The 25,206-nt window shown below is 40.8% G+C and overlaps 1 protein-coding gene across 1 annotated transcript in view; it reads right to left on the minus strand.

Moving 5' to 3' along the window:
* The window catches only part of LOC307232036 (solute carrier family 23 member 1), a gene marked incomplete at both ends in the record, with an annotated part of 98,497 nt that overhangs the window by 24,267 nt on the left and 49,024 nt on the right, over window positions 1-25,206 (minus strand). The window contains one exon of the mRNA XM_080002917.1: window positions 2,490-2,638. Coding sequence (XP_079859043.1) covers window positions 2,490-2,638 — 149 coding nt within the window. The remainder of the gene's footprint in view (window positions 1-2,489; window positions 2,639-25,206) is intronic.

A 25,206-nucleotide genomic window follows, 5' to 3' on the forward strand; every position in this document is an offset into this window, starting at 1 on the left:
ATAAATTAATATTCATTTTCCTATATTATTCAATTGGAAAAGTAGAAACAATCTAACCACATCCCAATGGTTACATACAGTATATTAATAGAATACATCTCAAAAGACTTGGCACAGTCCGGGGTGGGGTCCACTTGTCTGCTGTCTGGCCTGCTGCACACCTGCGTTGATCTGGTTGTACCTCGCCCATCTCTCCAAACACCATACAATAGGCCTAGGGTTTGCAGGATGGGTGGGTTGGGAGCTAGTATATGGGTAGGAGCGTGGTCGGTGGCTCCAATCTGGCCCGTTGGTCCTCCTGCCTTGGGGCATTTGGGCCTGTGGCCCGTGCCCGGCACCTGCGGCCTGGGTTCTGCACTTTAATGCCTGTGCATGGCAATGGGTTGCATGTGCGGGGTGCTGGGTCATTTTGTGCTCTCTGGGACTTGTTTGTTCACCTCTGGGTCATGCGTGGGTGTTGCTATGCCGGTTCTCGGCTTGTCTGTAGTTATGGAAGTCTTCTGTGGCTGTTGTGCATTGTGCTCATAGTGTTCTTGCAGTCGTAGGGTGTCTGTACGGCTGTGGGGCTGGTGGCTTTTTTAGCTTCTTGGAGGCACTACAATATACTGTAGTTCTGACCTCACACACCAGAACTACTGTAATTGGGACCAATCCCATGCCCTCACGGTTGGACACATCAAACACACACAGGTGGACTCTGCTTCGAGTACACCCCTGAACACCCTCCTGATTACGTCATTCTCCTTTCCTCTCCTTCATTGCCATAACTATGACAGAAAGAGGCCATGTGCCATAATCATTGTTCCAATTTTTTAATCGATTAAATTCATTATGTTTTGTCAAATACATGTTGTTGTCTGATTTTATGTTTATGTTTTTCCATGTTCATGTTGTTGTTTGTTCCTATGTTTATTTGTCTCACTGTGGTGATTCTCCCCCTCTTGGAGAAGTAATGATGATTGGTGGTTTATTGATCAAAACATGGTCAGTTTGTTCTCCAAAGAGGGGGATTGGTGGCGGTTCTGTGCCACAAAATCTGTGCTCTTGTCATCCCACAGGTCGCCCAAGGGAAATAGTTATTTATTGCAAATGGTTCTTGATGGATAATAAAGAGTGGCATTGCAGGTTGAGAAATATGAACTCCACTTGAAAATTAACTCTGTCTTGGATGCAATGGCAAACAAATACCCTGTGTTGTACGCCAAGCCTGCTGAAGGCACAGATTAAAAAATGAATAAATACAAATTTTAACAAAAATAAATAAAAGAAAATAAATAAAATACATTTATAAATTAATGTTTTGACTTGTGTCAATTTATACAGCATATATCATATTAATTAGGATAGTCGTAATCTGATTCGTATCCTAAAATGTAGCCCAATGGTCGTGGTTGGAATCGGAAAAAACTGAAGTTGCCGAAAAAAAGCAGTAAAAGGAGCTACCCTCTTTTACTGTGAGGGTAGAGAACGTGAATAATAATGGTAAGATGTGTGAATATGTGTCACGTTAGGCTATTAGCAATTGTACACTCGCAGGCTAGTGCTTGCTAGCGAATACTAACAATTATGTAGTACCGTTAGTACTGCTGCTTATATCCCCCCATCTTAAGCAGCACTTAACCATGAGATTCTCTAGGTTGGCAGAGCAGTGACTCCTGATGAAAACAGTGTCCGTGCACCAAGCTTTGTTTACATAAATGCACAGTCCCCCAACTCTGCTTCCTACCAAAGTCATCATCTGTTCTTTGCCCCCGGACATGGCGCCCGTTAGCTCGATGGCCCGCTCGAGCCATGGTTTCATAATTTCCCAATTAGACCAAATTACAATAAAATTTGAATTCTGTGATCCGGATATAAACTCAAAGTGATCGAACGTCGTTTGTAACCGGACGACACAAAATATCCGTAACGCATAGTGGTTTCATCCGATCAATCGGGCCCACCCCAATATTAATTATTTTTTCATTTATCTATGGAAATGTGCATTTCACTCATGGCAAAGTACAGGAAACTCCATTACTCATGGACATTCAATATCACGTCATATTACTTGTCAGTCCTAAAATGTTTTCCACGATACATACTAAAAATGTAGTAAAGTACAATAAATAAAAGTAAGTGAGTAAAATGATTCCACCTGATCTCATGAGTATTGATCTATTTCAAGAATTATCGAGGAAGGCGACATTATTTCAGAATGAAAGACTGAAAAATGAATTGAAATCGTGGGATTAAGGGGAACTTAAAATAACTTTTGGTTCTGAGGTGTAATCATCTCATCCTCTCAGCATTTTTTAACTATTTAAAAAATCTAATTTCTATGACTCAATACAAGGCTAAAGAAATACATCAGATTTTACAGAATGTCAGTGTGTTGCACAACTATCAATGTGTTGAAATAAGTGTATTCATCGCACCATTTATTGTTATTTTTGTTTAAAAAATGTCGAGAAAAACATGTTTTTGGGCATAAAATGTCCTTAACGTACCTGGAATCCAAGCAGAATGCAGAGGTACCACGGGGGTTTATCGTTGAGGGAGTAGACCAGGTCGTGACCTCTGTCCACATCCTCCTCCTCCCTCAGCGGTGGAGAGCTGCTCTCCTCCGTTTCAACACCCTGAAGCTGTTCTTCAGTGGCTGTACCCTTAGATACACACACACCCACACACACACAAACACACACACACACACACACACACACACACACACACACACACACACACACACACACACACACACACACACACACACACGCGCGCGCACACACAGTAAACACCAGCAATTAATAATTCAAAGCACTGTTTGGCATGATTCACCCTATTCCTCCATGGAGTGACTAACTGAATGCTTTATTTGGTTTGTTGGTGTATGTGGGTGTGTGTGTGTGTGTGGGCCTGCACACTGACCTGAATAGACCTACGTGCTGAAACCTTTCTGAATGACATTCTGTGTAATGAACATGTAAAATGAGAAAGAACATTTAAATGTTTGGACCCCACCTGCAGTTCACCCTTCACTGTTTAACACATGTTTTTACCCCTTTTTTTGTATTGTAATAATACCATAAGAATTCTAATAGGACCTGATGTCAATAAGGTTATCGGTGCCCAGGCTACAATTCAGAAATGACTAAATTCCCTAGATTTTTATTGCCACTTGGTTTGTGGAGAAGCCCTTCCTCTCGTAAGAGACTATAAACAACATACCAATGATGCTCAAAGAGCTAAAGGTTGCTTCCGTTGTTTTTCAAGGTGATTTGGGTGAAAAACGTGGATATGCAAAATATTTATGTTTAAATGTAGTTATCTGCCGTATATGTTTCTGTGTTTGTATATTGCACATGTGTGTGTGTGTGTGTGTGTGTGTGTGTGTGTGTGTGTGTGTGTGTGTGTGCGTGTGTGTGTGTGTGTGTGTGTGTGAAACAACGGTTATAACGCCAGTTGCTGAATGGAAAATAACATGTTCAATAAAACTCCTGATGAGCTACATCATTGGACATAAAGATTTATTTTGTGCTTAATTATTGGATGCAGAAGGTATATAATCCTTATTATTGCTTTTCCACCCAAAACATTTTGGCTTTGGCATTATGGCAATAATGCATTATGACACAGGAGCTCCATCACAGAGCTTCTCTGTAGACTTGAATGACTTCTGGCGGAGCCAACAACCCGTCAACTGTGGATGAGGTCTAACTCTTGTGTGGCAGGGATGAGAAATGAGAGGTAGGGGTATAAATAATTTAATAATCACTTTTGTCTGTCTATTTAAATACAACTAAAAGTACACCCAATTGGCCCCAAGATAGAACCCATAACTACTTTTTCAGCAGTGTTTTCCCAGTGTTACTGTGTTGTCAGGCGTACAACTGCAGTTTTCAAAGCCTCTGTCATTCACTTCAATCACTCACAGATACACAACCACACCCCACGACCACACTTGAAGTTTGAACGTATTGAATGCATATTGACATTCTGCCTGAGTGACGTCGATGATTGAAGCACCTTGGTTGGGGAGCTTTTGTGTGTTTTGTTAGACACCTTCCCATTCCTCAGCAGCTACATTGTAGTTGTCCCTTGAACAACTCCCTTATTCTCCAAGTCTTCGTTTCATCAAAAGGAGAAGGAGGAACTGGAGTGTGAAGGTTGCTGAACAAGGGAGCATACAGATTCAGATTTGCCTGCATGCGTACACACTCGAGGAATGAGTTAAACAAATCTGAGTCAATGCTTTTGATTGGACTTGTGTAAACTAGTATGTGAGTACTTTAGCTAATCTTGTGTTGAGTCATGACCAACGAAGGGGAACAGGCAAGAAAACTACCCCCATGCACAACACAGTGTTACGCTTTTTCGTGCTCATAGTGCTCATAGAAAATAAATCTTTTGAATCGTGTCCTGGAGCACGATTGTCTGACTTCTTTGTGCTACATTCAACAAAATTAAAACCAATTAATTTAAATGGAAAAATTTTATTCGACTTTCGAAGGGGGGGGGGGGGGGGGGTTGCGGGGGCAGATACGTACACTAAAACTACACTTAGGATTATGGCTAGTGTCGTCTCCATGACATTGCGAAATAAAACATGTTTATCTGAATACTAGGTTGATATCATATGGACTTGTGGCTTCTTAAGGAGCAAAAACAAATGATTATAATCATTGCGTAATATTCACAGAATTATTTATAAAACCTCAAACGGTAACCCTAACGCTACAAAGGACAAAAACTTCAATTCTGCACCATTTTGGAATGTGTCTTGATCCAATTGCCTCATGGGAAATATTATATAAACCTTAAAAGGAAACCCATTTACGGGGTAACATGCATGTGTTACTAGGGGTTAACTTGTTTGGGGAATACATCTGTATTGTAATTTGCAAACCGTGAATTATATGTTAGGCCATTTCAAGTGGTGCCCCCTATTGATACTATCACCCCTCCAGAAGTACATGTCCAGAGCTGTCCGAAACAGTAATTTCAATTAAATTAGTGTATTCATTCAATTGAATAAAGTCACAATATTACTCATAAATTAAATTAATTAAAGATGGTGCATTATTAAAGTTTAGTATTCAAGCCTTAAGTTTTAGCTGCAAGGGTTATTAAAGTAAATTTCTGGGGGATTGAGATTATCAAATAATAGACTCTCAGAGGGCAAGGGTTGGAACCACCTGGTCATAAATGTCGACTGGTTGGATTTAACCAAATGAATGCTACACAGTTTTATTTCAGTACGCAGGTTTTGAAAACACACATTAAACTCTATTATCCGAGTCCAACATCAGAGGGCACTGTTGAGTAACTAGACTGATGGAGTGAACTATCACTTTTCAACACTAGAGGGAGACATTTAGCATTCGGAGGGTACTATCGCTTTTCTCTTGAGATATACTCCGATGGTGGTGTTTCTCTTACTCACGGAGTGAGCTATTTTCCCCTCCAAAGCACGAAGGGTGCTGTTGGGTTGCAGCAGTGCCATCCCAATACATCCAATGGAGCCGGTGTAAACAACAAAATTGCGAGTGCTAGTCCCAGAACGGTCCCTGGCCCCCCAATAAACAAAGAAACTCTCCACCTTCACTGTTTAAACTCTGCATTCAAATCTTAGAGTTTTCGTGGTGTAGGTTGTGGCCAAGATCGTGGCGATCTGGGCTATTTTCATTCACTATTTAATCCAGGACGATGGTAATGTCATACTGGCATGGCGTAGCTATTAAATACTCGTCAATCAGGCCTGAAAATAATAACGCACTCTGTCGCCTTGAAAGCATGTCCAATGGTGCACGGCACACACAGTACAGTACAGTGCTTTAACAGCACATACAGTTTAACATGTTCAGACAAACAGGGTGAATTCACACACAGCTCTCCCATGCTGGAAGGAATAAACACATTTTAGGCACTCTAAGGGGGAACAAAGGAAGTACCCATTACCACCAAGAGTCCAGCTACTCGCTACAATATCTCTCTGATATACCATAATTAAAAGTTGTTGCATGATGAGATGTGATGTGATGTTTAGTTGAGCCACCAATTTTATAACAAAATTAAAAAATTAAAAGTCAGTTTATGATCACACGGGTGGCAATGGAGGACTATATCTTTCAGGGTCATGTTTTTTTCCGTTCAGTAATTCTCACATGGAATATCAGATAAATACCCAACTACTTCCTTATCAGACAATGGATGTTTATTTATAATAAAATAATTTGATAATATGGTGAAAGGGTTGAGGTAGCAAGGGGGAATTTAATCAAATTAAAGATGCGCAAAGGGGAGTTGGCGGTTGTTCTGATGAGGGGGCAAGTATTAACTATTAATAGATTAAATTCGAGGGATTGCATTATAAATGCACAAGTATGCAGCTAACGCACTCCAAACAGAATAATAAAAATAAAGAAATTGCCGTGCCCAAACCAAAATCACATCCCCATGAGCTTTACCGGGGCCCCAAGCTTACTGGTTTGCATCCTGGGTGTAGTCTCATCTTTTTGTACCAAATAGTCTTGCATATCCCCCTGTGCTATTTTGTCCGGAACGATGAGATGCAGTGATGGGTGTTCAGCTGAGGTCCTCCGGGGTTTAGTGTGTTGTAGGTTGGTGGCTCGTCCAAAAAATAACTTGAGTGTCGGTGTCGCGTAGTGCTCTACACCGGTTGAGGTACAAAGCGAGAGGTTTGAAGGCATAAAGTGCCCCTGAGGATCTCTATGACTTCTCAGAGTCATGGCGTATAAATCGTGGTTTCACAAAACCAAAACAAAGAAAAGCATGCGCATAGAACATCCTTTGCATGTGCATAGAACGTAATGTAATGTGGCAAATGCGTCTCCCCATTACAGTGCACAAGTGCAGTATTTATTACTTATGAGTAAAGTATTTACACAAAAACATCCAGATTTTACAAAATTAAATCCCATGCAACTGAAAGCAACGGAATGCATAGGTTTTATTTTGGAACAGAACAGGCAGAACAGGACAGCTCCTTAACTCAGTTGTGATTCAAATTTCTGTTTCATACATGTAGGAAACAAACTGAAATAAATAGATCCAAAATAAAAAAGACAGGCACAGGAGCTGGTGCTCAGACTCAAATTCTCTGCGTTAGGTTTACGTATTTCAATTTTCATTCAAATAATAAACTGCACCTGCCCGATTGCCTCTTGGACCCCACAGTGCCCTTTTAATCAGCCACATTTTTTTGGTATTTTTTTAAGTGTGAATGGGCAAGATATGCACATGCATGAGGAACGTGATCTTGGCACACCAGCAATGTGTGCGATACAGAGCACAGATCACAGGTGTCCCATTATTTTTATTTTTTGTTGAGCACCTGCCCCCCTTAAACTCTCTGCACTGGACTGTAGAGCGGAGAAGTAAGATCGGATCACCAGTGGTTACTCGACAGCTCTGAGCGGAGAGGGGGAGAGCCTTCGCAACCTCTCTTCCTCCCTCTCCCTCTCTTCCCCTCTCTCAAATGTTAAACCGTGGAGTTCAATTTTCCCGTTAGATTAACACTGGGAAACACAGTTCACTTATTGAGACGCTGAACAACGCCAATCGATCATTTCCTTTAAAGCGACCGTCCAGGTGAAGATCATTCCTCCATATTCCATGTGATGTGAAGTCACAATGTGAAACCGTTTTTAAAGTTTCCACCATTAAATCGTACTATTTTTATAGACACACAGAGACATTATTGTGTAAGGGGTGTATAACAATGTATACCACCAAAGAAGTCATGCTGACATCACTTTCGTAAACAAGACGAGATTCCTTCGGTTTCACTTGTGAAAACGTTCATCTCTGTGTGGTTATGGATTTAGAGTAGTGGGTGGTGGATCTAAATCATATTTCGGACTTAATCCGACCAGTGTAAGCAGCGTGTTCTGGACTTTAATGCGATGAGTCAGTTTTCAGACGGCTATGCTGAATATGATACTGGCGTTATCCTGGACTTCACAGGACTCCACAACATTTCAAACAGTTTTTCAAACTGAATGTAAGGATGAAATTGAATATCTTCAAGAACCACTGGAGGAGACGGACGATACGGCTGTTGTCACAACGTAAGAAGTTGATGACGAGATGAAGTCCGTTGAGGTTGATGATGCAGATTATGAACAAGTAGCAATGCACAAGATTCTCAGGTTTACCTGCAAATGCAGCCAGGGATGAAAATAAAATAAAAAGAGGCAGCCCCATTAGGCTCTCAGAGTGTAGCTAGGGTAGGGTTGGGTTTGGCCCACACACCGAGGCTTATATACAGAGACTCATATTATTGATAAACCCCACATTTTGTTGTGTTGTCTGCACTTAAAAAGTCTTGCAGTCTTGTCTCTGTCTGCACTTAATCCACGAACATCATAGTCCATGGAGACTCCTACCTGATTTCATCGGCTAACCTGTTTATCATCATTCCAAACAAGAAAGGACTCAGAGCTGATCCTTGATACAATCCCACCTCCACTTTGAATGCCTTGGTCATGCCTACTGCCCACCTTACTGCCCTCATACATATCCTGTACCACTCTTACGTACTTTTCTGCCACCTCCGACTTCCTCATGCAATACCACTTATATACAGAGACTCATATTATTGATAGACTCTACATTTTGTTGTGTTGTCTGCACTTAAAAAGTCCTTACTAATTCCACTTTTATAAAAAAGGAATATTCTTGCTGTTAAATAAAAGCTTTTTTAAAAACAAAAGATGTTGTGTGTTGATGCCGCTGTTCAACATTCCCTCAAAACACAAGAACAATGCAGAAATTGCTCCATACAGTAGCCTGTCAAGTCCCTATTCAGCAGGGTGTCAACTGGCCATGTGACAAGTAGCCATGCAGCTCTGTTGGTCCACCAACCCGTTTGCATTCTGGGAGCTGGCTGAATGAAGCCAAGTGTGGGGGAAAACTTTGAAGGTGATTTTCTCAGAAACACAGTTTGTCACGCCCATGTCATTAACAAATCATAGCTTTGAAAATATTTGGTTTGCAAAGATATGCACAAGTGACACCTTGTTTGGAAGCTCTGATTCTTCACTTTTTAATGATGCAGAAAAAAAAGGTCAAAAGCCACCAAATGTATCTAAAGTCTGTAGTGGGTCGCAAATTAAAAAAAATCGTCTGTCATCAATGTCAATTGACGATACAATCGTAAATCTGCCCGAGTCTACTGCAAGGATCATAAAATAAAACGTGATAATACAATACAAACAATATGTAAAACACAAAGCTTAAATTGTTGTTACCATGTAAATGTAGAAATCTTCTCCTTTGAATTCCGGCTGCTCTCATTAGCTTCTTAACATTTACCTTACATTACCTTCTGTTCTGTGCGTCTTCCTCCCTTACACCAACAGCCAGCATGTGCTCCCTCACCACATCCATAAGCCTTCTCTTTGGCCTTCCTCTTTTCCTCTTGCTGGGCAGCTCCATCCTCTGCATCCTTCTCCGAATATAATTTTCACTCCTACACACGTGTCAAATCATCTCAATCTGGCCTCTCTCACTTTTTCACCAAACTCTCCAACCTGAGCCGTCCCTCTAATGTACTCATTCTTAATCCTGTCCATCCTTGTCACTCCCAATAAAAATCTCAACATCCTCAACTCTGCCACCTCCAGTTCAGCCACCTGCCTTTTTGTCAGTGCCACCGCCTCTAAACCGTGCAACATGGTGGTCTTACTACTGTCCTCCTGACTGCCTTCATACGTATCCTGTACCACTCTTACGTACTTTTCTGCCACCTCCGACTTCCTCATGCAATACCACACTTCCTCTCCCGGCACCCTATCATATGCTTTCTCGAAATCCACAAAGACACAGTGCAACTGCCTCTGGCCTTCCCTCTACTTTTCCATCAGCATTCTTAAAGCAAACATTGCATCTGTAGTACTCTTTCCTGGCATGAAACCATACTACTGCTCGCTGATCCCCACCTCTCCTCTAAACCTAGCCTCCACTATTCTTTCAAATAGCTTCATGCTGTGGCTGATCAACTTTATTCCCCTGTAGTTACTACAGCTCTGTATGTCTCCCTTAAATTCTTGAAGATGGGTACCAGTACACTTCTTCTCCACTCCCCCGGCATCCTCTCCCTTTCCAGGATGGTGTTAAACTGTCTCGTTAGGAACACCGCTGCCATCTCACCTAAACATTTCCATGCTTCCCCGGTTATGTCATCTGGGCCAACTACCTTTCCACTCTTCATCTTCTTTAATGCTGTTCTCACCTCATCCTTGCTAATTTTCTGCACTTCTTGATCACCTATCCCCACGTCATCCACTCCTCTCTCCCTCTCATTTTCTACATTCATCAACTCCTCTAAGTACTCCTTCCACCTTCTCAACACAATCTCCTCACTAGTCAGCACATTCTCATCATTATCCTCCATCGCCCTAACCTGCTGTACATCCTTCCCAGCTTGGTCCCCCCCCATCCTTTTGGTGAAATCCACCACCATCTGTGCTTCCACATTCCTCTCCTTGACACCATACCTACCCATCACCTTCTCGTCATCTACGTATGTCTCTAATCCTTTCGCCAACATGCCCATTGAAATCTGCTCCAACAACCATTCTCTCTCCCTTGGGGACGCTCTCCACCACTACATCCAACTCACTAAAGAATTCTTCCTCTTCCATCTCACACCCAACTTGGGGAGCATACGCACTGACCACATTCATTATCACCCTATCAATTTCCAGCTCTCGCCAGACACTCTGGTCACCTCCAAAACACTCTTGACATATTCTTCCTTCAACACTAACCCCCATTTCTCCTGCCATCCACTCCATGGTAGAACAGCTTGTACCCGGCTCGGATACTCCTGGACTTACTCCGCTTCCACCTGGTCTCTTGTACACATAGTACATCTACCTTCCTTCTCTCCATCATGTCAGCCAGCTCTCTCTCTTTACCCTTCATAGTGCCAACATTCAAAGTTTCTACTCTTAACTCTACTCTCCTACCCGTTTTCCTCTCCTGCTGTCTCCAAACACTCCTTCCCCCTCTTCTTCTTCTTTGGCCGACAGTAGCACAATTTCCACTGGCACCCTGTTGTCTAACGGCACCAGTGGCGGTCATTGTTAACCCGGCCCTCGAGCGATCCGGTATGGAAATCATATTTGTTGTCCGCATGTTTGATTTGGCATGGTTTTTACGCCGGATGCCCTTCCTGACACAATCCTCTCTATTCATCCGGGCTTGGGACCGGGACTGATGATACACTGGCTTGTGCATCCCTGTGGCTAGATTATATAAATGTAAATGTAGAAATAACAAATAAAATAAATATTTCATGGGGGGGGGTGCGTAACAAACACTACTACTTTTGTTCGTTCAATAAGGAACAGAGCATAGTTCTCGGGCACCCCATCGCTGGCGCGCAGATCCAGGGTGCCTCATCGCTAGCTTGCAGATCCAGGGTGCCCCATTGTTGGCACGCCGATGGGATGGGCCCCTAGCGGCCACTAGGCCCATGGGGAACTGCACCACTTGCACCTTCGGAATTTACGCTGCTGCTGTATGCATATGTAATCCAGGTTAAAAAGCTAAGAACAATCTCGCCAATCCCGGACCACTCACGAAATATACAGTAAATATCTGTGTTAAGTGAGGTCCCTTCCTCTTCCTCTCACTCCACTCTGGCTGTTCAGTGTGTTGTTAGGGACAGAAGTCCAATGTGTATTCAGAAGTGAATACACATTGGGCTCCCAACCGAGCCATTGTTTAGGTAAAATTTAAAATGTATTTTGAAGGGTTCTGTGTTTTTGATTTCTACGGTAGGGAGTTGTCTCTTTCAATAAATTTTGCCCTTGGCCTTTGTAGGGCAGCATAGTTAATAATTCATGTTTGAAGCTTATTTTGAAGGGTTCTGTCTTTTTGTTTGTTATTTATTTTATATAAAAAAATATTTATTTATTATTTCTATATTAACATGGTAACAACAAAAGCTTTGTGTTAGTAAATATTGTTTGTATTATCATGTTTATTTCATGATCACTGCAGCCCAAGCACCCTTTTTTGTAAATACCACCAAAGAGTTCTCCTATTTCAGCATTCAATAATATGTCATTGTGGTGAGGAGGTGGTGTGATTTGAGCAGCCACACCTGTGTTGGGTCGAGGTAATTGGGATCCAGGATCAGGATGGCTGTACACCTGTTGCTCGTTGGACTAATCAATGAGAAACAGGTAAAATCCCCATCTCCACACACCCACAGGAGAGGAGCCTTGTCATAGCATGCTGTACATCTTCTCCGGGCTTGTTCCATCTAGCCCACTGGCTACAATAAAACTGGTGTGTTTCTACTGCATCGCCTGTCACAGTCATGTTTTACTGAGTAATGTTGCAGAAAATCTATGGTTCAAGTTAATTTTAATTGCATGGACAATGCAATATTCTATTAAAAATTGTACGGTAAGAGCCTGCTCATGTCATGGAAACAAAGAAGGCTTCCTGTTACATCCCTGTTTCAGCTTACTGAGTAAATTGTAAGCTGTGCTTAGTAACGATGCAGAACAAACATGGTAAACTTTTGTGTTTATTGCATGGAAAAGGGAATAACCAGTTACAAGGTATAATGGTAAGAGCCTGGTAATACCATTTAAACAAACAAGGCTTCCTTTTACAGAACAGTTTCAGCTTACATACTGAGTAAATTGTCATGTTTTACTTAGTAATGTTGTGGAAAATATATGGTACAAATTAGTTTTAATTGCATTGGACAATGGAATATTCTATGAGAAAGGATATGGTAAGAACATGGTCATACCATGGAAGTATCAAGGCTTCCTTTAACAGTACAGTTTCAGCTGAATTACTGAGTAAATTGTAAAAACATCTGAAAGACAGTACCCAGTATTTAAGAAGATGCACCATGCCGCTAATGGAAAACTGTTCCTGCGGAAATTGTTACAGGTAAGTATAAGGTACCCATCTAATAAACCCTTTATAAATGGGTGTAGCCATGAACAATAACTATATAAGAAAACTTAATTGATTGGAAAGTACAATCATAATCTCCACAAAATTAAACATGGACAGTTACCAACATAAACCTTGGATAACTACAATTGTATCTTGAATTGATCGGTAATAGGTGTTTCTAAGAATTGTTTGTGTACTTTCCTAGGAAGTACGCAATTATATCTGAGTTATTACCCACTTAAACCGGTCACAACTACAAGGTACTTAGTTGAGTTGATGGCTAAAGGTGGCATTTTCTTTTTGTATTTCAGCTGTAGTTTCTCTGTATTTACTGTACCTACTTATCTAAAGTAGTAATTACCAAACATACACACTTAGTTATAAGGGGGCTGTAAATGGAAGGGTATTTTTGTATTTTTTTTGTTGTTTTTTAAATTATTTTGCTTTCACCTATCCCCTCAACTGTATTCGCTAAACTCAGAGTACTTATCTTCACACATACAGAGTGGAAGAAAATATTGTGTAATTGTTCATTGTGTAGGAGATTGTCATTTCACAGACAAGAGTCTCATGATACAACCCCGATTGTAAGGTTTTTGTACTATGTCAGGTCAAGGGATTAGAATGAGACATTAGAATGTGTTTGATGGAACAGTGGGAATAATACTTACTTTCAACACAATAACTGTGTCTACTTGCGTTACTTAACACAGTATTACTTATCGTTACTTAACGCATTTTCAAGATCCTAAAAATGAAATTACAGGGACTCCTGACTTCACGACCTACCTGTTTAACGACCATTCAGACTTACCAACAACTCAGTCTGTATTATGCGCTTCGTACAATACCGCGGCGTGTGCGCTGCGTGCGCGGTGTCTCAGCGTCAAGCATCTCATCTCATCTTATCACTGTTCTCAATCTCAGTCTCGTTCCCACAGTCTGTCAGTATTTACTACACCAGCGTTCAGAGTCTCCATGGCCCCTTACTGTGAAATAACAAGGGTCCTCGCTTATCCACCAATTCACTTCACGAACTGGTCCTAGGAACGGAACTCGGTCATTAAGTGAGGAGCACCTGTACATAAATAATCACGCATTATTTTTAGTATAGCCAGATTGAAGCATAAAGTAACAAGAATATATGACACACCTACATCTACTTCACATCTACTTGATGGTGCCTTTTCAGATTGGAGCCTGCGCAGTGGCCAGTACTCACGTGAGTTTGGGGGCGACCAGACCCGACTATATCCCCTAAATCAGCGATTTAGGGGATATAGTTCGTCGATAGACACCTATCTTTTCCGTTGGAGTTAATGTTGATGTGTTTCCTGATTTGGCGCTTTGTTAGTTGTCGTTGCTGTGTTTTGTCATTTGCTGTTGTGTTTTTTTTCATTTTTTTGTATTGTATTTTGATTTGTTTTTGTGTTTTTTGATTTGTTGTTGTGTTTTTTTTCATTTGCCATTGTGTTCTTTGATTTGCAGTTGTGTTTTTTGGATTTTTTTTGTTGTGTTTGGGCATGTTTTTTTGCACTTCAGGGCCACTGTAGGAAACAGGTCAAATTCTTAACCACTTCTTACCATAAATAACATTACAAAATGAAAAAAACCAAAACAGGGTTTTCAATTTTATTGTTCAAAAGTGAATGAGACTCTGGCAGGGAAGGAATGGAAAACTGATCAAATAAAATACATACAGGAAAGCATGGAATGTTATATTAGACAAATTTCAGATCAATGTGAACATCAAATTCAAAGACAGCATCTGCAGACAGTTTCCCATAAAGACTGTCAGATTTGAATCCAAAACATGACTGGTTTGTCTGGAATCTAAAAATGCCTGTTTTGGTGCCGTTTTAAACACATATTTTGATATCGCTGCCTCTAAGGCACCCTATCTATCTGTCTGTCTATCTATCTATCTATCTATCTATCTATCTATCTATCTATCTATCTATCTATCTATCTATCTATCTATCTATCTATCTATCTATCTATCTATCTATCTATCTATCCCTCTATCTATCTATCTATCTATCTATCTATCTATCTATCTATCTATCTATCTATCTATCTATCTATCTATCTATCTATCTATCTATCTATCTATCTATCTATCTATCTATCTATCTATCTGTCTATCTATCTATCTATCTATCTATCCCTCTATCTATCTATCTATCTGTCTATCTATCTATCTATCTATCTATCCCTCTATCTATCTATCTCACAACAGAACATGCAGCGTATGACCTGATAATGATCAACACATTGCATCGTTGTGCTGGGTAGCAGATGGACAGACAGATCAGATGGACATCTGCGAAGTTCTGCAAATTATCACCATGCAATGTGTCATGTTTGGACAACTCTGTCAGGACTCTGGTCAGGACTTGGGATCAGATTTTTTTACTACTTATCGACATACTCTGCGAATTACTAGATCAAGAGATCAAGGGATTCCTAGATCCACAGACTAAAGCCCCTCTGAGAACACCTTCAAATGATTTACAGCTGTGTGAGCGAGCTAGCCAACTGATACATTGCGTAAAAGAAAAGAAAGAGAGATGTACATCCAAACTCCCTAAATAATGCAGGTTCACACCAGCGTGTATGGAGTTAGTGGTAGCATATTCCCAATAAGCAGTACAGAGGAAGCGATTTTAATGATCACGGTTACAGTGATCAACCGCTTATATGAATCAAAAAGCCTGGGGCAGAATTATTCCTATTCAAATGCTTTAAAAAATATTATCTTTAGTAATCAAGTAATCCGCTTACAGTGTTCATTTTGGGTCTTTCACACATCTTTACATTCATATGTAAAAAAAAATACTGCGTTAATTAAATTTTTTTTCATTTAATTGCGGTTATCGGTGCTATAGCCCATTCAGGATTTGGTATAGCAGTGGCGCAGCAGCCCCAAAGATTTCCTGTCGGAATGCAAACTTACAGGAATTTCCTTAATCGAAAGTTGCGAACCTTATAAACAATCGTCTATAAATTGACAACATACAAGCTAATGACATCACCAGCAGGCGGCGTTATGGCGCGTGGGAACGTATGCAATGTTGCACACCTCCAAGATGTTGTCTCTCTCTCTCTCTCTCTCTCTCTGTCTCTGTCGCTCTCTCTCAAATCCACCCTTACTGTCATGGCCCCTGGAATCAGAAAGATTAAAAGGAAAAAATACCATTGTCGGTGGTTTTACCTGTTCAGAACAATCCACATCTCGAAAAGTCCTACACTACCTCCACCTGCGCCAGTATTCACTCGTGTTGTGTCACAGATATTGTCTTTGGCTTGTTCACCTTAGAACAAGGCTTTAGATTGGTCACCTGGTCGCCGAATAGTTCAGGGGGAATGGAGGGAAGACTGACAGGCCTGGGGGTGTTTAGGGGGAAATCTCCTAAACACAGAGTCCAGATCGGACTGCCTGTTTTGAGAGCTTGAAACCTCAGCAGCCATCAAGGTAACAGTGGACCGACTGGCATTGATAAACAACATTTGCGAACACCCGCTGATATATCATGGTCAATTTGTAAAATATGAACCTACAAGCCGTCAGTTTTCCTAGATTGTGCGTTGTCACTTCTTCCCAAACTCATCTCTGCACACAGGAATGCATCTAAATACCATCATATTGTATGACTTAATGAGACAGAAAAGTTGTCTTTGTGAATTCCTTGGATCATTATTTACAAAACCATTAATTCTAATTATGAAGGCTGAAGGCATTTTTCTTTCATCTTAAATTACAAACAGACTTTGACATGTGCACTACAAATTTTGTGAGCCAGCAGTTGTTTTTGCATTTATTTATTTTTGGTAACTAAAACCACTTTGGTTTTGTCTCCAAGTAAAAAGAAAAATCCTATTTGAATCCCAGCAAAGCACGTGTCTTTGATGCCATCAGATAGGCCTTCACATAAACTGTGTATCTGCTGCCATCTAGTGGTTAAACTCAATTTAAACAACTTTAGGCAATTATAACGCTGGGTAAGGACAAGAAGAAGGACAAGAAGCAGCACATTTCTTCTATTTTGACTGGACATATTGGAATGTGAAACCACACACAAAAGCTCACACACTACATCTATGAATGCCTGAACGCATGGCCCCACCAATGGAACACAGACAGGAACAGTAATACATGCAATGCACCCTGCTGTTCTCCCAGATAAATAACTTCATATTTGGTTCTGGTGGTTTATGGCCTCCCTCCATTATTTGGCTTTTTATTTAATGCAAATGCTTTGAACTTCTCTATGACAATTCCTAAAAATAAAAGCCTTCCTGCTTTGATTAAAATGCCTTCACCATCACAAATAACTTGGCCTTTAGTTTGCTTGTTTCTCTAAAGTTAGTACCTACTTCCACCTATTGCAGCTAAATTTATAGACTATAGACCAAGAGCACTCCATATAGTATTCTTTTTTTTTTAAATTTTAGATAAAAAATATTTTCCATTCCTCATTTTAAGTGGATGCTATGTTGTAATTTATTGCAAGTATATTATTCCTTAAGCTAAATAAGACACAAAAACCTTCAAATTCCTCCATTCCATCCGAGCCTGGCGAACAGTAAATATAATTGACTCCAGGCTTGGCTTCCTAACATTAAACCTCCTTTTGCTGCTAGAATAGCATTGATTTAACATGTACTTCAACCTTATCAATTTTCCCCCGTACTGGAAAAACAAGGGCCCTCAGCCAATCAAATAAATCCTCTGGGAAAGGCTCGCTCTCGCTGATGAATTCATTTGATGACTTTAATGGTCATTGGAACGGTAATTCTTTCTTCAAGCATGAAGTATCAAATGATGTGAGGCCCACCCACTGAATGGATCAGGGCCGAGGCAGTTCAGCCATTCAGTTCCCTCTGGTGAGCTTCAGCACTTCAACAGTTGCTGATATGGATGGCAGGGCTATATGCTTTGAACAACTTGTTCCATTTCATCCTGTGAACGTTTGATTGGGATCTTGTCCTTTGGAGAGGACAATTATGTAATGCTGTGTTAATGGTGAGGATTTCTTTGACAGATAGATAGACAGAATATCTCTCATTCTCTTACTCTCGTCCAAGGACATAGATGTGGATGGGGGGGTTGTAACCCCCAATAATAAATAATTAACACCACCCCTCCCCACCATAATCATATTATTAAGGGTCCAGCATGCAGAGCTAGAACCCTCTTGTTTTTGTTCGGATTTTTATTATTATATTTCACCTTGGCATTTTTCCAGCTGAAAGTGTAGGGTGCACAGCAACCGCTGAACATGAACGAACCACGGATATGAATGAAGGGTCATCGGATTCAGGGCAGTTCAGACATTTTGTGGTCCAAGTTTGATCTACATCTATGTTTGGAGCAGGAATTAAAAATAAAAAACCTTGCCATTCCACCCGTCTCCCCCTCTGATAGTACAGAACGTAAAGGTGCCAGCGATGGGGTGCCCGCGATCAGCGCGCCAGAACAGTGTGTTTTTATTTTAGGTCACATTGTGGAACGATACAAGTGCGTATGGAAGGAAACCGTGCGTAATGGGGACACTTTCTCTGTAACTCTCTTACCCTGTACAGTCCAGACGGAGCCTCTTACAGAACCCTACATCTGTTTTTAGTTTTATTTTTCAACCTTTTTTTAATTTATTGAGCAAGAAGATGTCCATGAGCGCACGGAGCAGTGCGCTCATTCACTCATTCACTTAAAGCTCATTCACTTGCGCGCACAAAGACATTGTATGTGGACGTATGGGCGCAAAACTTTTTTTTAAAAATAGTACATTTCTGCTGAAACGCTGCATATTTTTTGAATGTTCATTTTCAGATTCGAACATCTACAAGGCCTGAAGTTAAATCAATCAATCAATTGGTATTCTATTGTGATTGAAGGTTTTTCTTTATAAAATACAATACTTAAATAAAGATGTGTTTTTCAAAACAACTGCAAATGCATTAATTCATTTCATTCATCTCAATTCATCAGAACATGCAAGACTGACCTACAGGGAAGAGCAGTTTAAATGTTTACTGTATGTGTTGTGTTGATCATACTATTTAATGATTTATTGCTTGTTTAGTAAATAATACAGAAGATAAAAAACTTAAAAAAAAATCACATAATAAATCGCAATCGTATATTGGTCTAAAAACATTTTCCCAAATTGCTCAGCCCTAGTAGGAAGTAATGCTGCGTTCCATGGGAACTCTGAAAATGTGTTTGTCTGTTGGGAAAGGATCACTGAAATGGCACATCCGGTAATGATTCCCATCTCTAACTTGTGCCAAGGAACCAACTTCCAACTTATACACCAGGAGGTGTAGTAGCAGAGACCGCAGGATCATGAAGGATCCTCATCACCCCAACAACGGACTGTTCCAGCTGCTGCGGTCGGGCAAGCGCCTCCGCAGCCGCACAGCGAGAACAGAGAGACTGAGACGGAGTTTCTTCTCGCAAACCATAAGAACTGCTAAGGCTGAACTCAGGGGCCCTCACTGAGATACAGACATAACCCCCCACTACATTATTGTAATGTACGCTGCAAATTGTATTGCATTGCACTGTGGTATACTGTTCTCTATATCTCAACACACACTACCTCAATTTATTCACATGCCACTTAACTGTACATATCTGTATATACATAATAATCTATTCCTCTTGTTTCAATTTTGCATCCCCGTTCAGTATATTACCTTTTTATGCTAATTGTATTAAATGTATTAACTGAATTACATTTTAGGAATCAGTTAGCTTAGTTAGTTGGTTAATTACTTAATTACTGAGCTGTTGTGTCTCTGTACTTATTGTGCATAATCTCCGGGTGTGTTGGAATTACATTTTACTACATATATGTATGCCTGTATACACAGTAGAAGTATGTGATAAATAAACATCTTGAATTTTGAATCTAGACCCAGCAGAGACTCTCGGATTGAAGCTATTGGAGTAGTCCAAAATAAGGTCCCTGAACTTGGCTGGGATATGATGGAAGTTCAGTGCCTCTTCGACCACGGATGTGTGCTCCAGACACCCTGGTACCTTTGGGATCCCTCCTTTCTGGACCAAGGTATCGATGGAGGAGTTCCTCAGGGGGTAGTCTGTCGGGCACCTGGCAACAATGCACAAGAATAACTTTCCCTCAACAATGAGCAGCGAGATGGTTCTGAACTGATCGATGTTCGTCGACTCTTCGACTGCATCTTCTTGGCCTGGTGGATCTTCAGGACACGTGAGTTCTTACACACCTTACGGCAGACACATGATATATGTCATATGTCCGTCCAGATGGGATTCTGGTAGGAAGTAACGCTGCGTTTTATGGGAACTCAGAAAATTAGTTTGAACTGATGCTGCATTCCATGGAATATCGGAAAATTCTAATTTGGCTCAATGGAAAGTGAAGCTGCGTTTCATGGGAACTCAGAAATCGGGAATTTGTGACTTACACGACTAAGCTGGACCCTGTGCATTGCTGCCTGCAGCTATATTTATATTTATATTTATTATTATTATTATTATTATTATTATTATTATTATTATTATTATTATTATTATTATTATTATTATTATTATTATTATTATTGTTGTTGTTGTTGTTGTATATTTATTTAATAATAATAATCATAATTATGAAAACATTAATGTGTAAATGTTATCATAATTCAAGTTCAACTTCAAGTTCAAGAGATTATTTAGTAATTTCCCCCTGGGATTATTAAAGTATTTCTGATTGTGATTCTGATTCAGATTATTTGTCACATACATTTACATAGGGTCATACATATATGAAGTGAAATGTCATGACACCCAGTGATTACGCACAATAAGCTCTATAAGCTCTGAACTCCAATTCGAAGCAAAAAGAAAGTAAAAATCTGCATTGTGGGACTAGGTTTCACCATGGTGTTTAGGAGTAAACCCCGGCAGAGTCCTCAACCCTCCCAACGTTCAACCCAAAGTTACACCCTTGCTCTCATTTACACTAGTGCTGGACAAAAAATGAAAAAATATCATATCATATGCTATCAATGAATCTAATGAAGTCAGCAAGTGAAACGTACTGCTTCAAGTTCAGAACTTCAGAACTCCATGTCCGACAGCACTCAATCACGAGCCAATCACAAGAAGCAATACTGACTGTGTAAGTGTGAAAAACGTTTATGTGTAGCCTCCTCTTGAACTGTGTGACGACTTGTGGTTTCCCCTTTGGGGCTTACACACCCAGAAGTACATGAGACACATCATGTACCCATAAACAAAATACTATTTTGTATTACGTACGTAACACAACATACTTACATTATGTGGTGTTTGGGTCCACTGTACCCGAGGGTAATAAAAGTGTGAAAAACTTAGGTGCTGTGTACCCCACTCTGTCCTCCTACCTGGGCCTGGTGTGTGTGTGTGTGTGTGTGTGTGTGTGTGTGTGTGTGTGTGTGTGTGTGTGTGTGTGTGTGTGTGTGTGTGTGTGTGTGTGTGTGCGTATGTGTGTGTGTGTGTGTGTGTGTGCGTGTGTGTGTGTGTGTGCGTGTGTGCGTGTGCGTGTGCGTGGTGGGAGAGAGTTTTGTCTTCATGCACCTGCTATTCTGGCACACGGTGGCAACATTGTTATATCATAAGCATGGAGAACCTGTCTGCTGCCACATTCCCGAACACTTCACCCTCTGTCTCACCGGAACCATTCTATATTTTCTCACACTCGATCCCAGCCGCAAATCATGGGTGGGATGCAATAAATAAATAAATAGCTTTGCCTGTGTGGCTCCTAATCACACTCAATCGAGATGGCGAAGAGATTCTCTGCTCAGAGGGCCTTACAAGTGATTTTAGAAGAGAGAAAAGCTTTGGAAGATGAAGAAGAGGAAGAGTTTTCTGAATACGAGGATCACATTTCTGTCAATTCAGAGTCTGACAGAGAGTTTGAAGAGGATGAGATTGACCATCGGCCAGCCCCAAAACGAGCCGTTCAGCAGCCAGCCCCAGGACCAGCCCCAGGACCAGCTCATTGGCAGGCGGCAGGTAGAGAAATATGCCAAAAAATAGTAAAATTGAATGCTCTTCTTGTTCAAGGAACGAGCCATCCCACATCGCTGCCAATGTGATGAGGATGCAACCAGGGCTGACACGGATGGTGGTTACTCATGTGCAGGACATTGTCTTCTTTCGAACTTTTCATCCTGGACGCCATCGAGAAAATCATTCTAGATTGCACGAATATAGAGGGAAGGCGTGTTTTTGGAGAGGTGGAAGGAGATGGACCTTGTTTCATTTATATTTGTTCAAGATAAACATGGTTTATTCAAATTAAATTACATTTTATCCCAAAAAACAAATAGAACTTTTTGTGATAAATGTGATCTCACAAAGGTAAATGGCAAATATTAACCATATATGCTGTCAATATTGCTTGTAATTGAGATAACGTAAACATCTATTGAGAATTTTTACATAAATTCTTATCGCTGTATTGATTTAAAAACACAATAAGGCGGTGGGTCCACCAGACCCGGGAACATTGGCTGACTAACAAAAGCATAAACACAACACAAGGGTTAATAGCAATCTGAAATCAGAGGTAACACAGCTCCTATATGACATCTTTAGAGGGCTTTCATTTTGAAATTCAACATCAGAATGGCCTGATGTCCTGGGAGAAAAAACCTTGAAGTTCCCTTGAAGTACAAAACGCCCCCTGACCCCCCTCCATATTCCCACTGATAGAACAAATGCTTATCTGGAAGTTTACCGGGTTGGCAGTTAACGGTAACCCAGGGGAGCTAAGTTAACGATCTATTATTGTTCAATGAATTGTTCTGCGTTTAATATCTCAATGTTTTTAACATTATCTTTTCCACTTAATTATGTTTGTGGTTAAAATACAGTTGGAAATAGGATGTTGATTCTTGACATTCACACTTACTTGTGCTTTTCTTTATGCAGTTCAGGCCTTGCTATTCCACCACAAGTTCCTGCCAGTTGAACTGTTGAACTGAACTACTACTCAATGCAAGTATGAATGTCAAGTGTTTATCAGGCCAGATTAACGCGACTATTGAAACAGGCAATGTAAAGACACCAATTTTACAAGGACCACTACAAAAGTTTAGAATATGTCTGCGTTATTTTAGAACTTTTAAGACCAACATCTGGGATGGATCGCTGTGCTGAAATTAAGCGTAGAAAGTTGTGTCGGTATGTGCAGAAACTACCGCGATCCTGGAAACAGAGGGAGCCGTTTGTAAGATCTGCAGGCAGCCGTTGCCGTCAACAGGGAGATTATTGAGGATGTTGAGGACACTGAGGATCAGCAACGGACACTTTGGTGGATATTGAAGGAGATGATAATGATGATGATGCGGATGATGATGTGACGGTGGGTCCACCAGATCTTGTAGGCTCCTTGCTGGATTGAGCTCTTGAATTTGGAATCACATTAGTTGCCCTAACAGCACTGCTCTCAGTTCTGAGGTTCCATCATCTAACTTTAACAAAAGATGCTAGAATACCAAAATAAACGACAGATTTTCACTTTGGAATCCTTAACTCTCTATTCTATTGAGAGAATTGGACCAAGCTTCCGAATGGACAGACTTTGAGATTGCAATTTAACTTTGATGGGCTTCTTCTTCTTCTTTTTCAAGAGTTCTTCTGTGTGGCTGTGGCCCATTTTGTGATTGTTTCAAGGATTCAGCGTTAAGAAACCCTGTTTGATTGCTGTTTTTGGTGAAACAAGTAAATACAATTTACTGATGGACTATCTTCAGGATTTAGTCCATGAAGTCAAAACATTACAATTAGACTTTATGTTCAAAGGGAAACAGCTCTTCATTCAAGTTTGGTAATGTGTGACGCCCCTGAGCGGGCTTTTATCAAAGGCATCAAGTCACACACAGGTTATGCTGGGTGTGATGAATGCACAGCACATGGTTTACAGATGCAAGGTATGATGACTTTTCGTGAGAAAAACTGTGCAATAAGAAGTGATTGGGGTTTTACTTCACAGTCAGGTGACGAGCATCATAGACTGACATTCCCGTTAAGCAAGCTTGATATTGGTACGGTGACGGATTTCCCACATGACTACATGCACCATGAATGTCTTGGACGGACAGGAAGGAACAGGAAGTTGTCGGAGGCAAGAAGTGGTGTAATTGGTCCACTTCAATGCCGTTCACCGTCTCGAAGGGTCAATGAGTTGTCTCACTACCTACTTTCTCGAAAGAGTTATACTCCCTCCGAGCTTGCAAGAAAGCCGAGGGCTATTGTAGAAAGACGTGGATGGAAGGCCACCGAATGCAGTTTCTGCTGTATACTGGTCCAGTTGCCCTCTGATGTTTTGTATGAACAAGTATACAATCATTTCATGCTTTTGTCTGTTGCAATCTCAATCCTTGCTAGTTCTTCCCTATTCAAATGTGTGACTGCCAAAAGTTCACTGGGGGCTTTGTTATGCATTTTGAACAGCTTTATGGAAAACATAACTTGGTGTACAATGTACATTGCCTTATCTAATGCCAAATTCAGACTACGTGATTCTGGGCTGGTTTTCCACTCGCCGGCAGGATTTTTTAGCGCTGAGCGCTCGCCGACGCCGGAGAGATATCAAACATGTTTAAAATCTGGTCGTTTTAGGATCGAGTCAAGAGTGACGCAACAAGCTAGAGCCAATGAGAGCAGGCACGGCGTGACGGGGGGAGGGGGAGGAGTCGGGAAGGAGCGACGGGAGTGCATGGAGAAGCAGCCAGAAACACAACAACATACCTTTTACTTTTCTTCTTTAGATTTGTAATATATTTCTTATTTAAATCCTGCCTTAATTTTTTTTTTTTTTTTTACAGTATTCAAGTATATAATAAAAAATGAACAATTCTGTCCTGCGCATGGTATCGCATCATTTCCGGTGTCATTTGCCTGTGTTTTCATGACAAAACGTAGTTTGGAGACTCGACAGACCCGTCAGGGATTCCTCCTGGTAAAAGATCTTGTTGAGTATGACCCCCTGTCGCCGATCAGTCATGTAGTGTGAAACCACAAGACTGCAAGATTCCCGATCACAAGACAGAAAGTTGTGCAGTGTGCCCATGGCATAAGTCATGATGTCAAATGGCATGGTTCCTTGGATAGTATCTCGGGGTTCCATTTTGAAAACGTCTTGGGTGAAAGTAAAAAAAATGGTTAGGTCCCCACAATTTCCTGTTGCACAAGTTATAAGATTAATGTCAGTATTTGAACACTTGAGTTCTGATAATTATAATGAAGTGCCA

This window comes from Zeus faber (genome assembly GCF_960531495.2).
Source record: "Zeus faber genome assembly, chromosome: 6".
Taxonomy (NCBI): Eukaryota; Metazoa; Chordata; class Actinopteri; order Zeiformes; family Zeidae; genus Zeus; species Zeus faber.